The 15,851-nt window shown below is 39.9% G+C and overlaps 2 protein-coding genes across 5 annotated transcripts in view; both read left to right on the top strand.

Annotated features, from left to right (window-relative positions):
* The window catches only part of ATPCL (ATP-citrate synthase), a 391,624-nt gene that overhangs the window by 173,825 nt on the left and 201,948 nt on the right, over positions 1-15,851 (top strand). The gene's annotated exons all lie outside the window — the stretch shown is intronic.
* The window catches only part of LOC128685397 (polyamine-modulated factor 1-binding protein 1), a 30,499-nt gene continuing 28,808 nt past the window's right edge, over positions 14,161-15,851 (top strand). For 2 of the 3 annotated variants that reach the window (XM_070082256.1, XM_070082255.1), the window contains exon 1: positions 14,161-15,682. In XM_070082256.1, the coding sequence (XP_069938357.1) occupies positions 14,214-15,682 (1,469 nt within the window). In that variant the 5' untranslated portion in view covers positions 14,161-14,213. The remainder of the gene's footprint in view (positions 15,683-15,851) is intronic. The other variant, XM_053771923.2, reaches the window with a different exon arrangement.

Genomic DNA, 15,851 nt, shown 5'->3' on the forward strand with positions numbered 1-15,851 from the left:
AGCGTACGTAATAAGGCAAATAGATTACTGGGATTTATATCAAGAAGTGTAAGCAACAGAAGTCCAGAGGTCATACTGCAGCTTTATACATCATTAGTAAGGCCTCACCTAGATTATGCAGCTCAGTTCTGGTCTCCATATTACAGAATGGACATAAATTCGTTAGAAAACATTCAGTGTAGTATGACTAAATTAATACATAGCATTAGAAATCTTCCTTATGAAGAAAGATTGAAGACTCTTAAGTTACATTCACTTGTTAGACGAAGAATGAGGGGAGACCTGATCGAAGTGTATAGGTGGAAGATAGGTATTAATAAAGGGGATAATAATAAGGTCTTGAGGATGTCTCTCCAAGAGAGAACCCGCAGTAATGGATTTAAATTAGATAAGTTCAGATTTAGAAAGGACATAGGAAAGTATTGGTTTGATGAGTGTAACAGTCTACCTAGTTGGGTTATTGAGGCTGGGACTTTGGGTAGTTTCAAATTTAGGTTGGATAAGTACATGAGTGGGAGGGGTTGGATTTGAGTGGAACTTTCACATCAGAGCTTATTTCTTGGGTGGCATTGAAAATTGGGTTGGGCAAATGTTTTGTTAGTGGGATGAATTGTAAAGGACCTGCCTAGTATGGGCCAACAGGCCTCCTGCAGTGTTCCTCCTTTCTTATGTTCTTATGTTCTTATGTCTCACCTGGCCCAGGATTCATAGGTATATCAAACGATATACCATTGAGCTATGAAAGTGAAAGAGAGAACACTGTGGTAATGTCTTGAGTAGACATGCGTTATAAGAGCATAAGAAAGAAGGAACATTGCAACAGGACTACGGGCCCATGCGAGGCAGGTCCAATTTTCCTACCGGATTAAGCCAACTCCCTAATCTAGTCAGGTCAGGTCACATTCACTTAAGGAAGGAGCACGGCATCTGACCTAGTAGCACAAGCTAGTCAGTAAATAATAAAAAAAGGCACAATCGTGACTGGAACGATACACAAATAACCCGCACATAGAAGATAGGAGCTTACGACTACGTTTCTGTCCGACTTGGACCATTTACAAAGTCACACTAACGAGAAGGAGAGCATGATGGGTATATATAGGCAGGAGGTGTTAGTAGTAGTGGCGGTAGAAGGAAATAGTAGTGGGGAGGTAGTAAGAGTAGGAGGGGCCAGTTAAATACTAAGAGGAGCACTACAAGGGAGCTGGTGCCCACAGATGGTAAGAGCTAAAACACCGAGAGGGGGGGGACAACATAAGTAAATAAAGAAGGAACAAATACACAGGGCAGAAGAAAGACAACCTAAAGGAGAAAAAGGAAAAAGGAAAGGGTAAGAGGGAGAAGAAAAAAGGAGGAATCAGGTTAGGTCACGAGTGTTCTGAAGTTTGGAGCATTTTACAATGTAGTGGGAGAGGAAGGCATCTACAGAGACGAAGCCGGGACTAAGATTCATGCAAGGAAAGTTCTGTATTAGGAAGGATTCAACCAGACGGCGACTGTTAAAGTTGGAAGTAGGGAAGACAGTTTTAGCAGAAGACCAGTCAATAGGATGGCTGTGATCTCTGACGTGACAGAAAAGAGCATTGTTAGTGTCGGCAAGCCTAACACATATACATACACAGACCAGCTTTATCTTGTGTGTTTCTGTCTTCACGTGGGTTATTACATAGCATCGACAAGTGGTCACTCCCTTTTATCTGTAATGCACATAGAAAGTGTGTTCTGACAATTGAAGAGAAACCGGTCCATCATGGAGAAGACAGTGTTGACACATACACCGCAGATCCACCAACGTTCTGCTGTAGTGTAAGTGTAGCTTTTCTTCACGGTCTTAAGTTATAAGTGTTGTGGTAGAAGGCTTATGTACACACTTCGTGACCAGTTGGTCTCAAGTGTGCTTTCACAATGTTCACTCCCTGTTCTTTCATATATTTATAATAAGAATGAAATTATAGTTTGCAATGTATTAGCTTTTTCTCTTTGCTATTTCATTATGTTTATTTAAATTTTCGTTTGAAATAAAAATTTTAAATAGATCAGTAAACTCGGTTGGGGCTCAGTAAAGAAAGTTTTGGCAACATTGTATTGAGTAAAGAAGAGTACTGAGCTACTTAGTGAGCATAAATGAAAACCAAAGAGAGCAAGTTCCTGATCAGTGAGCATTGCTCTCTCATAATAATGGTATACAGTACCGACAAGTAGAAGAGTAAGACACATGCAACAGTTGGGTAGCTTTATTGTCTTCAGTCTAATAAAGGTGACAAATGTATACTGCAGAATAGTGGAGAGGTAACGATAACGTGCGCAGTCCATCAGCCTTGAAGTAACATTAAAATGGTATAAAATACCGACAGATTGTTAGGTAAGACACATATGCAACAGTTAGGTATCTTTATTTCGAAACGTTTCGCCTACACAGTAGGCTTCTTCAGTCGAGTACAGAAAAGTTGATAGAAGCAGAAGATACTTGAAGACGATGTAATCAGTCCATCACCCTTAAAGTTTTGAGGTGGTCAGTCCCTCAGTCTTGAGAAATGTTCAGCTTCATTGTCTCAATCAAAAGTAAAGCTGAAGCATGAGAATGGAACCTTGTATACTATGACTCCATCTCCAGATGCATCGCCTCACTTCTGGCCCCAGTATAAAAGGCACCATTCTCATGCATCAGCTGCTCTTCGATCGAGACTGTGAAGCCGAACACTTTTCAGGGCTGATGGACTGACTACCTCCAGCTTCCTCTTTAAGGCTGACGGACTGATCACGTTATCTTAACCTCCACTGCTACTGTATACAATATTTGTCACCTCTGTATTCAACTGAAGAAGCCTACAGAGCAGGCGAAAGGTTTCGATAATGAAGATACCCAGCTATTTCACTGAACACTGCTTTTACTGACCAAGTGCTGCCTGCAGGCTAGTTAACTGATTCCATCGCACATATTTTCTTTTATACCTAAAAAAAAATATATTTCCAGTACTTATAAACTAACGTTATGAGCCTGGGTGAGAACTTCAGTGTTTTGCGGAGCGTCACTCCAGGAAGAACACGCCACTGAGCAACCCAAATCCTTCGTTTTTATAGGTTCATGTAACCTATGCTATAACTTAAAGAAAAATAGCCTTTGAAAATTTACCTGGAATGTTAGGAAATTGACGTTTTGACTCGCACCAGAAAATTAATGAAGGATGAGGATAGGCTGCCATAAGAGGAACACACATTGAATGTCGTGTTTCTTTCGTAGTTCAATTGCATTACAAGACTTCCATCGATTTGATTTACTAAGATGTAATCTTGATTAAGCAGCTTAGATGGAGCACAATAAAAAAAAAATTTTATTAAGAAGAAAGACCCACAAGAGCTGTCTCATTCAACCCCATTTGCTCGACCTTGGATGTGATCTCGTTCCCAGGATATTTTGCCTCAAGGAAGTTCCCAAAGCGGCGATCATAAAATGTGACATGAAAAAGCCTATTGTATTGTTGAGAGGTGACACTGGGTTTCAGTATAATCATTGAGGTCGACGTTGTGTAATCTTCCTGCTGGTTGTTCCATCGACCAGTGATGCTGCCGGAGGTGGCGGTGATCCCTAGCTCTCATATTGTGTTTTATAATGAACCCTGATGATACACATGTGTTGCTGGTATACATGTGTCAGTCTTTCTGTATTGTTCTTGTGAATTCATCCAGTTGTACGCGCCTACTTGTGCTCATATAGTTATATTCGTCAAGTACTCGCTAAGTTGTACTCGCCTGGTTATTGTGGGAATGGAAGACGTTCTTCGAATTAACTCCGAAAGGTTAATACCCTAGGATAACCAAAAAAAAACCAAGCCCTGCAGTTTATTTCCGTCATGAAGTTTTTATCTGGGCCTCATGCATAATTTTAAACGTTTACATTGCTCTTATTTAACCTAGGATAACCCAGTAAAGTCAAACATTGCATCTTATATCCATTTGGATCATTAGGTCTTTTCTAAGACTGCTACTCACAACATTCGACTATCTTCTAGACAAATATTAACTGCTAGGGCCAGCACGTACTACTACCACCCCCTGTCACTTCTGACCCCCTCCTCATAACTGCATAAAATCGGTTCCACCAGATTCTTTTTTTCATATTCAGTTCGCAAGTTCACTTATACCTCGAGTATAAACACTTTCTTATATGGACTGCCTTCACAACATCGTCTTTTGAACAAGGTAGCGGACCGCGCAAAGCGACTCATTTCAGTTCTCGATCCTACCCGGTTGGATCTTCTATTTCAACAAAGCCCTCAGTAGCGGAGAGATAATACGAGGGCAGCATTCTCAGGGTCTTCCCATCTGACTCAACTTCGTGAACAGTCAGAACATAGATGTTATGCCACAAGATAGACAGAAATCAACAGTGTCCTTTTAGCTGTACCTTTTCAAAGATTTCTTTCAGCAATCATTTAATTCTCGATTAACTTTCATTTAAAGCATGTTTTCACAATAAATAATTTAATAGCTTGATTATGTACTCCAGCAGTCATAAAGTAATTAATAAGACTGGATCTCAGCATTTTATCACCTAAGAAGTTACAATACTAATAAACTGTTTACATAACTGCAAATTCAGAGTTAATAATAACAGGTTGAGCATTTGTCACCAAATTCCTCAATATTTCGCCTTAGAATACATGACGCACGGTGTGAGCATAGCTCTGGGGAATAAATTTCCATTTAATTAAGTCTACATTAGCTGGTGGTTGCTCGATAAATAATATCAACTGACTAAATGAAAGCTGTCATTCATAGTTGTATGCTGCTTTATGATTAATAAAGTGAATACCCATTCATTAGTTACAATAAAGTTGTTGAATCTCTCAACTGTAGTCCAGAAGAAATAGTGTAAATGGAAGAGTTTTCTTTTTACAATCGTTGTAAACTCTGGGTGAGTGCAACTGTTCCTTATTTTTCTACGTTAATCTTACGAGGTTACCAGTGTTAGTTTCTTAATTCTTCTTATAAGCTTACAAACAACGTTTTCTTTATTTTAAATTAGGTAAGGTCATGTTGGATTAAGTTACTCAAACCATTAAAAAACGTATGTATAACCAGAAATAATAATAATAAAAAAAAAACGGCCGCGACGAGGTGGTCGAGAATAACCAGGAAACGTCTTAGTATGTACGATTTTGACTCTTGGTGCCGGAATATGCTGAGTGAGCATCACATCTCAGTAAGATGAGGCGAGCGCTAGCTATGACGACTAGTGATTAGAACGTCATCACTTTTACTTTTTGTGGCGAAAGCATTGTAGAATGTTATATATGCTGAGATAATCTCACAGAGTGTATCCAATGCCCTCTCCTTGTCATTTAACTTAAAAAATTTATACTTACGGTGACCCGGTGGCCTGGTGGCTAAAGCTCCCGCTTCACACACGGAGGGCCCGGGTTCGATTCCCGGCGGGTGGAAACATTTCGACGTGTTTCCTTACAGCTGTTATCCTGTTCACCTAGCAGCAAATAGGTACCTGGGTGTTAGTCGACTGGTGTAGGTCGCATCCTGGGGGACAGAATTGAAGACCCTAATGGAAATAAGTTAGACAGTCCTCGATGACGCACTGATTAACCCTCCGGGGTTAAAAATCCGAACGAAATCTTATCATATCTCTTGGTCACAATGATATTGTGTCTACTCCATCTACAATGTCTGATTTCTTCTTTTTCTTCTTATTCTTCTTCTTCTTCTTCTTCTTCTTATTATTATTATTATTATTATTATTATTATTATTATTATTATTATTATTATTATTATTATTATTATTATTATTATTTCAACACCGTCGTCTCCCACCGAGTCAGAGTAACCCGAAAAAGAAGAAACGTAAAGTTTTTCTTCTCTTTACATTTAGTAATTTATACAGGAGAAGATGTTATAAACCCCTTGTGCTCGGTAGTTTAGTCGCCTCTTTACGACACGCATGACTTACGAAGGAAGGGCTCTTCTCCACTTCTCCATAAATTAGTATTATTATTATTATTATTATTATTATTATTATTATTATTATTATTATTATTATTATTATTATTATTGTCATTGAAGCGCCAGGAAACTGGGAGATAATTATGTTGGTCCGAGGAATGGGAGGATAGATTCAGCACCCTGGATCAAGAGCTAGAGCAACGTAGTGTTCAGTGTTCACTTGGTACATCCTGCAGTGCTCACTGTTGACGTAAGTCGTTCTGCAGTGTTCACTGTTCAAAGAGTGCATCCTGCAGTATTCAGTCAGTACATCCTGAAGTGTTCAGTCAGTGCATTCTGTAGTGTTCGGTCAGTAAATTCTGCAGTGTTTAGTCAGTGCATTCTGCAGTGGTTCAGCTGCCAATCTGAAACCGGATTAATACATATCAGTCGCAAAAAAAGAATTGAAAATAGCCCCATGAAAAAGCGTCCTTCACTGAGGTGGGCAGCAGCTGCGTACACACACACACACACACACACACACACACACACACACACACACACACACACACACACACACACACACAGACCGAGGAAAGAAGGTGGGGCGCTCACAAGAAACGACCAAGAAGTATGTGAGGAGCTCAACGTGAGATTTAAGGAAGTATTTACGATGGAGACAGAAAGGACTCTGGGAAGTCAGAACAGAGGGGGACACCAGCAAGGGATATACCAACAAGTGTTGGATGAAATACACAAATACACACAACCGATGAGGAGGTAAAGAAGCTGCAAAGTGACCTTGATACCTCAAAGGCGGTGGGACCGGGCATCTCTCGGTGGGTCCTTAGAGAGGGAGCAGAGACACTGTGTGTGTCACTAACAACAATTTTCAACACATCCCTTGAAACTGGGCAACTACCTAAGGTATAGAAGACGGCAAATGTAGTCCTCATTTTTAAGAAAGAAGACAGACACGAGGCACTAAACTACAGACCAGTGTCACTAACGTGTATAGTATGCAAAGTCATGGAGACGATTATCAGGAGGAGAGTGGTGAAGCACCTAGAACGGAACAAGCTTATGAATGACAATCAGCACGGATTCATTTAGTTTAATATGTTTATTATGCACCACATACCCATCCTGTGGGCGGTAGTCAAAAGATTACAGAGGTACATAATTGGTCCAGGGACTGGACTCCAAAGTTTTGATAGCTGAGCAAGTTACAGAGGTAATGAACTCACAATTTACAAAGGTAATGAACTCACAATTTACAAAGGTAATGAACTCCAGGTAGGTCTGGTCACAGTCATGACAAGTTACAAAGGTATTTACAGATTACAGAGGTACATAATGTCCAGGGTTCAGGGAAAGCAAATCCTGTGTCACAAACCTACTGGAGTTTTATGACAAGGTAACGGAAGTAAGACACGAGAGAAAGGGTTGGGTAGATTACATTTTCTTGGACTGCAAGAAGGCCTTCGACACAGTTCCTCACAAGAGATTAGTGCAAAACCTAGAGAATCAGGCACGTCTAACAGGAAGGGCACTGCAGTGGATCAAAGAATACCTGATAGGGAGGCAACAACGAGTCATGGTATGTGACGAGGTATCAGAGTGGGCGCCTGTGAAAAGCGGGGTTCCACAGGGGTCGGTCCTAGGACCAGTGCTATTTTTGGTATAAATGAATGAAATGACGAAAGGGATAGACTCAGAAGTATCCCTGTTTGCAGATGATGTGAAGTTAATGAAGAGAATTAAATCGGATGAGGATCAGGCAGGACTACAAAGAGACCTGGACAAGCTGGAAGCATGGTCTAGCAACTGGCTTTCGAATTTAACCCCACCAAATGCAAAGTCATGAAGATCGGGGAAGGGCAAAGAAGACCGCAGACATAGTATAGGCTAGGTGGCCAAAGACTGCAAACCTCACTCAAGGAAAAGGATCTTGGGGTGAGTGTAATACCGAGGACATCTCCTGAGGCGAACATCAACCAGATAACTGCTGTAGCATACGGATGCCTGGCAAACCTGATAATAGCGTTCCGATACCTCAGTAAGGAATCGTTCAAGACTCTGTACACCGTGTAAGTCTGGCCCATACTGGAGAATGCAGCACCAGTTTAGAACCCACACCTGGTCAAGCACGTAAAGAAATTAGAGAAAGTGCAAAGGTTTGCAACAAGACTAGTCCCAGAGCTAAGGGGTATGTCCTACGAGGAGAGGTTAAGGGAAATCGACCTGATGACACTGGAGGACAGGAGGGTTAGGGGAGACATGATAACGACATACAAAATACTTCCAGGAATTGACAAGGTGGACAAAGACAGGATGTTCCAGAGATGGGACACAGAATCAAGGGGTCACAATTGGAGGTTGAAAACTCAGATGAGTCAAAGATATGTTAGGAAGTATTTCTTTAGTCATAGAGTTGTCAGGAAGTGGAATAGTGTGGCAAGTGATGTAGTGGAGGCAGGAACCAAACATAGTTTTAAGACGAGGTATGGTAAAGCTCATGGAGCAGGCAGAGAGAGGACCTAGTAGCGATCAGTGAAGAGGCGGGGCCAGGACCTATGTATCGACCCCTGTAACCACAAATAGGTGAGTACACACTTGCAACAACATATAGATAAGTACAGTATATACATGCATACCATGGACAAATAATTGATCACATATACGATCACATATATGATCACAAATACGATCGCAAATATGAATTTCCAGGCAGTGAGCCATGGCTCACTACCTGGAAATTCATATATGCAATTACATACCTGGTGTATTTTTCTTCAATCAAGCTAGACCCCGGTCACAGAGGCCACTAGACACCTCCGGTCGCCAACTCTCGCCATTATAAACCAACAGAGTTCACTTCGCTAGGGCGAGTCGAGCGTGCGTCGTGTGGCGAGTAACATTTACCTTTCGCGTGTTCGGTCTTCCTGTCCACAGTTGCTGCGCACAAGCGTAGTTTCAAGTCTTTGAATTTATATTGGGAGCTCCCCCCCCCCTTTTTTTTTATTTGACAAAATTGAGATCTTCCGCAGTTTCCGTCTACCCAATTTTATATGATAAGCACAGTTTAGCCTGGTACATTCCATCACACAGAATGGGTTGCATACATCTGGTAATATATTCCGTCAGCTTGAGGTGGGAGAATTCAGTTGGGCAATGAAGATATCATCATACATTTCACTATGAGTACAGTAGCAAAGATAACTTTTAAAGGTTTCCTTCTAACAGAGCTGGAATTACTCATACGTGGACATTACCATCTCAGAATTATTACCACTGAGGTGAAGGTTGTGGGGGAATACCCTTGTAACATTAGAGTTCTCACACATGATTCCGTGAGCGTTCCAATTCTATTTCATGAGGTTGGTCTACCAGAGTTGAAGGTCTTAAGAATCAAGTCATTTGGCTGAACTTAAACTTTGGCATTAGAGTTCGTCCTTCAAATAATAAATATTTGTCGTCGAACTGCTTTTTTTGGTTTTGTTTTCGAGTACCACGTGTGAGAGACATGATTACCTCTGCTTCCAAAGCAGAGCTTATTGTAGGCAAACTATGCCATGTTTTTAAACCGAAAGTCTTCCTCCTATTTACTAGTCTATGGATTTGGTAAAACAAGACGTATACAATATACCTATCTTCACTTATTAAAGGCAATTTATACAAATATATTTACAGTCTGCATGAAAAATAGTAGTCACAGTATAGAATATAAGGAAATAAATAACTGATTACAAGTCTATGTCCTGTAGGCTAAATGTAAGTTAATCAACCCACAACTGATATTTTAAGTCCAACACTAAATTAATCATATACAAATACCTCACATAAAACTCTTAAAAATGGCAGTTACGTGCATCTCACTAGTACACGACCCCAAGACAACACAGTGCATGTACTCACCTAATTGTGGTTGCAGGGGTCTATTCATAGCTCTTGGCCCCGTATGTGTGTGTGCGTGTGAGTGCGTGAGTGCGTGCGTGTGTGTGTGTGTGTGTGTGTGTGTGTGTGTGTGTGTGTGTGTGTGGGTGGGTGGGTGTGTGTGTGTGTGTGTGTGTGTGTGTGTGTGTGTGCTGATACCTGCTAGTTAAATACTAAAATCACAAAATGCAGTGTATAGACAGCAACAAAGCAATCCCGTATAAAGTTCATTCACTGCAAGTGAAGGCCTAGTCCACAGCGCTGAGCATATACTGCACTAGGACCTTTCACGCCTTCCTGAGAATGCAGAAATAGAATCCAATACACCAAACAAGTAAAAGGCTAACAACATTCAAATGAGTCAGCCCCAAGAAATAGTGTAGTGCACATAGTTTGTCCACTCAGGACGGCTGCACCAAAAGAATAAGTTACAAACTAATTCACAGCGCAGAACGCAGTAAATTCACATACAACCTTGGGATGACAATGACATTTCTCTCAGACTGTTCTGCCGTGGCAGGGTTCAGAAGCTAAAGCCACAACGACGTGACATGTGTTGATGAAAATGTATCAATATTTCATGGGTGCTCTAATTAAAAATCAGAGTGAGGGCCCTCTCAGAGGCTATGTTCAATAACATAGTTAAGGGTATTCCGTAGCTCGGTTGGTATCGCACTCGGCTCACACATTGAGGTCGGTTGTTCGATCTCCAATACCGGTGGAAACATTAGGCGTGTTTCCTTAAGATATATACTGTCCCTGTTCACCTAACATTAAACAGGTACCTGGGTGTTAGCCGACTAGTGTGGGGACAAGATTAACCTAACTGTCTGTCCCAACTACTGGATCACTACGACAAGGTCCTAGATGCATTAGAAGACAAAAAGAATGCAGATGTAATATATACAGACTTTGCAAAAGCCTTCGACAAGTGTGACCATGGCGTAATAGCGCACAAAATGCATGCTAAAGGAATAACAGGAAAAGTTGTAGATGAATCTATAATTTTCTCACAAACAGAACACAGAGAGTAGTAGTCAACAGAGTAAAGTCTGAGGCGGCTACGGTGAAAAGCTCTGTTCCTCAAGGCACAGTACTCGCTCCCATCTTGTTTCTCATCCTCATATCTGACATAGACACGGATGTCAGCCACAGCACCGTGTCTTCCTTTGCAGATGACACCCGAATCTGCATGACAGTGTCTTCCATTACAGACACTGCAAGGCTCCAGGCGGACATCAACCAAATCTTACAATGGGCTACAGAAAACAATATGAAGTTCAACGATGAGAAATTTCAATTACTCCAATATGGTAAACATGAGGAAATTAAAACTTCATCAGAGTACAAAACAAATTCCGGCCACAAAATAGAGCGAAAAACCAACGTCAAAGACCTGGGAATGATTATGTCGGAGGATCTCACCTTCAAGGACCATAATATTGTATCAATCGCATCTGCTAGAAAAATGACAGGATGGATAATGAGAACCTTCAAAACCGGAACTCTCTCCAGGTAAACTCCAGGTAATTTGCCAGAAATGCTCTGCATAGCAGGGGGCTTTCTATACGGTATGTTATTGATGTCAGCTAGGTCTGTATACGTTGTACATGTACTTGTAGAAATAATGATTTATTATTATAAAATAACAAGAGTCCACACACAGTGGACTAACGTAGGATACAAACAAGACGATGCTCAAGGTGTTTGTGAGGCTACATAGAGACAGAACATTATTATTATAATAAAAAAAGAAGCGCTAAGCCAGAGACAGAACAACTACTCATGTCCTTCCCAGTTGACAGTAAATCATTAAGTGCTGACCGCACAGGAAGAGTGAGGGGTGGAAGGCTACACATAGAGCTTTGCCAAAAGCATAGGCATGCTCACTGTTTGTCATTCAAATAGTGCATGATGGTGTCAGTGTGAAATGTGTCATATATAAGAAACGCTATGTAATAAAAGTAAAAATATGGGTTATTACATTATCTTAGTTATAAATAATAAATTTAAAGTCATTCCTGGTGATAATAGTGGTCCTGGTAATAATAATGGTCCTGATAGTAATAGTAATTAAATACTAAACCAAGTGACAAATACCAAATAATGTGCACAAGTATGTTACAACATGTGGCCAGACTGTATTTGCCTATCTGTTTGCCCTAACTGTATAAGTTTCCCAGTGTGTGTGTGTGTGTGTGTGTGTGTGTGTGTGTGGAGTCACTGCTAAGTAAGTTTATTCAGGTATACACAAATACAGTTACATAGATTATCATACATAGCAGCTTATGTGTAGAGGACCTAGGATAACCCAAAAATGTCAGAGTGACTTATTTCCATTGGGGTCCTTTTAATACCTTATTGTTATACAATGTAGGAGATATAAAGGATATATACTAGGAATAAGGTAAATAGAGTTATTTAAATAAATAAACAAGAACTAGTAAGAAAATAGAAGAAAACCCAAAGGGGTGTGTATATATATGCTTGTACAAGTTTGTGCAGTGTGACCTAAGTGTAAGTAGAAGTAGCAAGATGTACCTGAAATCTTGCATGGTTATGAGACAGAAAAGTACAGGCTTCCGTTTTACACTCGGCAGGACGGTAGTACCTCTCTGGGCGGTTGCTGTTTACCAACCTACTACCTACTACTATTGCCCTGAAACTGTAAGACAATTTTCCAGAAATATTTTGTGTTGTAAGATCGGTATTGGTGGGATACCAAGAAAAAAAACAAAACAAAATGTTACTTTTCGTTAACTCAAATTATATCACTTTCTGTTACGTATAGACATTGCTGGTGTAAGATTTATCTGTAATAATCTGCATATATGGTCACAATTGGGTCTAGTCTAATCATTTTAGTGTGTATAGAGATGCACCTAACTGAATAAGTCTTTCTGGCCAGCATGGTACCGTGGATAACATACTGGCCTGCTAGTTTTTTAGGAATGGCTTGTCTTGGATTCGAACCCATCTCTGTTCATTAAGCTGAACAGATTGTTATTTTTATTTGGCACAAGGCTAAGAGCTTTTAACCTGTCTTAGCTCATGTCTGAGGTATACTACCCACTACCCCTACAGGGGGCAACAGTCGGCTTACACCCTAACATCATTTCACTGGTATGGTAAACAGGCAACAGGTGTAAGGGTAAACGTCCAGAATCGTACCTGGTCCGTCTGAGAATTTTTGTAGTTGTGAAATAAAGGAGTTGAAAGTCCATAGTCTTTTAGCCCGGGAACACAGGTTAGGTTCATGGGATAAAAAATAAGTTGACAGTTACAAGTTTGTAGAGCTTGAGACCCTGACTTATTAACTAATAATTGTTTTACTAAACAAGCTGAGTGTAAGTTCATTGTTGCTTTACTACCTTGAAATTTATGTTGTTCATTTATTTTAAATAATACTAACCAAAAATATGACGACCAGATTATTATTATTATTATTATTATTATTATTATTATTATTATTATCAAAAAGAAGCGCTAAACCTTAGGACGACCAGAGATTGGCATCGTAGGACGAATCTTAATTATACTAAGTTAATTTTTGCAAGATTAGGCGTGGGCTAATAATAGAATTGTGTATACATTGTTGGATAGTTGTTTCATTAGATTCCAAGATTAATGACTACGTGATGGTCATTAAGTCTGCATGTAATATATTTTTAAACCATCTAAATTTTATGGCATCTTATGAACTGTTTACAAGAATACAGGGATTCAGGAAAAATAACAATAGAGTGAAACGGTGCTTACAACCCTCAGCACTGTATCAGTTACACATAGTAGTAGTAGTAGTATAGTAATAGTAGTAGTCATCTTGTCTTCTTCATCTTCTTTTTCTTCTTATTATTATTTGTTATTTCATTTACTGTTATACTCCTGTTTAAAAAAGTTGTGAATACATTTAATTAATGTTGAATTTGCCCGAAATGCCCTGCCATGATAGTGGCTTTCTTTGTACTTAACAAATAAAAACTGTAATTACACATTGTAACTTTTGGAAAGAAATAAAATCGTTATTCTTTATTTTTTTATCCCTGAGCACTGAAGGGCTGCTGCCAGGCCGACGGTCCTCGTTGAGACCTTGGTAGCAGCTCGATACAATATATACGCATTACGTATTGTAGTTATTTTATCAACACGTTTATTTGATTGCAAATAATAAAAAAATCCTTTAATGTATATTTTAAATTATATTAATATCTTGTAAAATATCGTATGTAGTTAGTATATAAGCTTTCTGGGAAAGTCTAATTCAATATTGTCATTATAACATATTCAGGATTTAGTGGGTGCAGTAACTACATGTGTCTTCACGTGGATGTTGTACTATTGACGAAATGGTACTGACAAGAAAAGGTAACGGATCTAGTAGCCAAAATGAATCTGACTCCCATAATATGGAGGAAGGTGGGAAAGATAAGGACCCAGCGAGTTCTGAGCCAGCATCTTCCAGAAGGTTGGTAATTAAGAGTAACATTGATGGAGATTCATTAGCTGCCAGACCTGCGACTCCTGTGCGACGTTCCCGCAGGTTATCAGGGGATCCTGCAGATTCATTGGCTGCCAGACCTGCGACTCCTGTGCGACGTTCCCGCAGGTTATCAGGGGATCCTACAGATTCATTAGCTGTCAGACCTGCGACTCCTGTGCGGCGCTCCCGCAGGTTATCGGGGGATCATGACCTTACCCAGACTCCATCGAAGCGTTCAGGGCAAATTTCAACTGAGAATGAAGAAACACTTGCCCCAGAACCTCAAACATCAATCAAACATACGAGGAGGGTTTCACTAGGCAGCCAAGATGCACTTGAGGTTCAGACTCAAATCAGACGTTCAAGAAGATTATCAACAAGTGGCTCAGGTCATGATTTGCATACTGATTGTCAAGATAGTCCTATAGTGCCAACTCCAGCAAGACGGTCCAGACGACACAGCAGTACTGGGATTTCCGAGAGTGAGTGTTCCAGTAAAATATTTCCTGAAGGAAAAGAACCCAAAGAATCTTTGCAAATAATTGAAGAAAGTGATGAGCTAATAGATAATGTTGGTAATTCCTTAATACTAAAGTCAGAAGATACGGCGACTGTCACAGCGGAATGTGAAAATGTTTCCAAATGTCAGAAAGTGGAAGAAACACTTACTGTAAAATCCAAGTTAGATACTTTGTCAGTAATTGAAGAAGTTGAAGAACTGGGTATTGAAAATAACTCTAAACCCTCAAATTCCCATTTAACAAATGAGGACTCTGTTCTTGACTCTAAGAATGAATCATTTCCTGCTGTACATGGTAAAGAAACAAAAACGTCTAGCTTACTACTGCTGGAAGTGACCTCTGATGAAGAAAAGTGCTGTATGACCCCTATGGGTTTAGCACTTCCCAATGAATGTAATGAAGAAGAACTGGAAATTGATGTTGTTGGACTTGATCAGGAAATTGTTAAAGGTGATTGCCCTGCTTTAGTGATAGGTAATGGTGAAAGTATTTCGGTGATTGGTGACGAGACAGTTTCAACAACTGTGATGACTGATGAAGAGGTTCTTAGTGGTACAAATAAATTAACACCCACAAATTCAAAAGAGATATTGTGTAAAGACCGAGAGGTTTCCAGCACCACAAACATAAATGATGCTCTTGATGATTGTGAAAATTATCAACCCACTGAGCATAAAACCAAAAAGATAAAGATCAACAATAATACAGAAATATTAGATGAAAATTTGGAACTTGCAAATAAGATTGCTGAACTGAAAAAAACTCCTCGAGGACTACCAGTGTCAGGAAGATGGTGGAAAAAGGAAAAGGAAAGGTACTGTACTGTACTATAATTTGTTATGCAGAATTTGCATTACTATATTTCACTATTTGCCCTGTAGAGGTAGATAATCAGGTAACCTTAGAACTGTTGAGTAATATCTGGTGAAGTTACTGACTTTTTGAATCACCAAAGCTGGTGAATTATCTTGATGGCAGTTCAG

Source organism: Cherax quadricarinatus, chromosome 7 (genome assembly GCF_038502225.1).
Source record: "Cherax quadricarinatus isolate ZL_2023a chromosome 7, ASM3850222v1, whole genome shotgun sequence".
NCBI classification, from domain to species: domain Eukaryota; kingdom Metazoa; phylum Arthropoda; class Malacostraca; order Decapoda; family Parastacidae; genus Cherax; species Cherax quadricarinatus.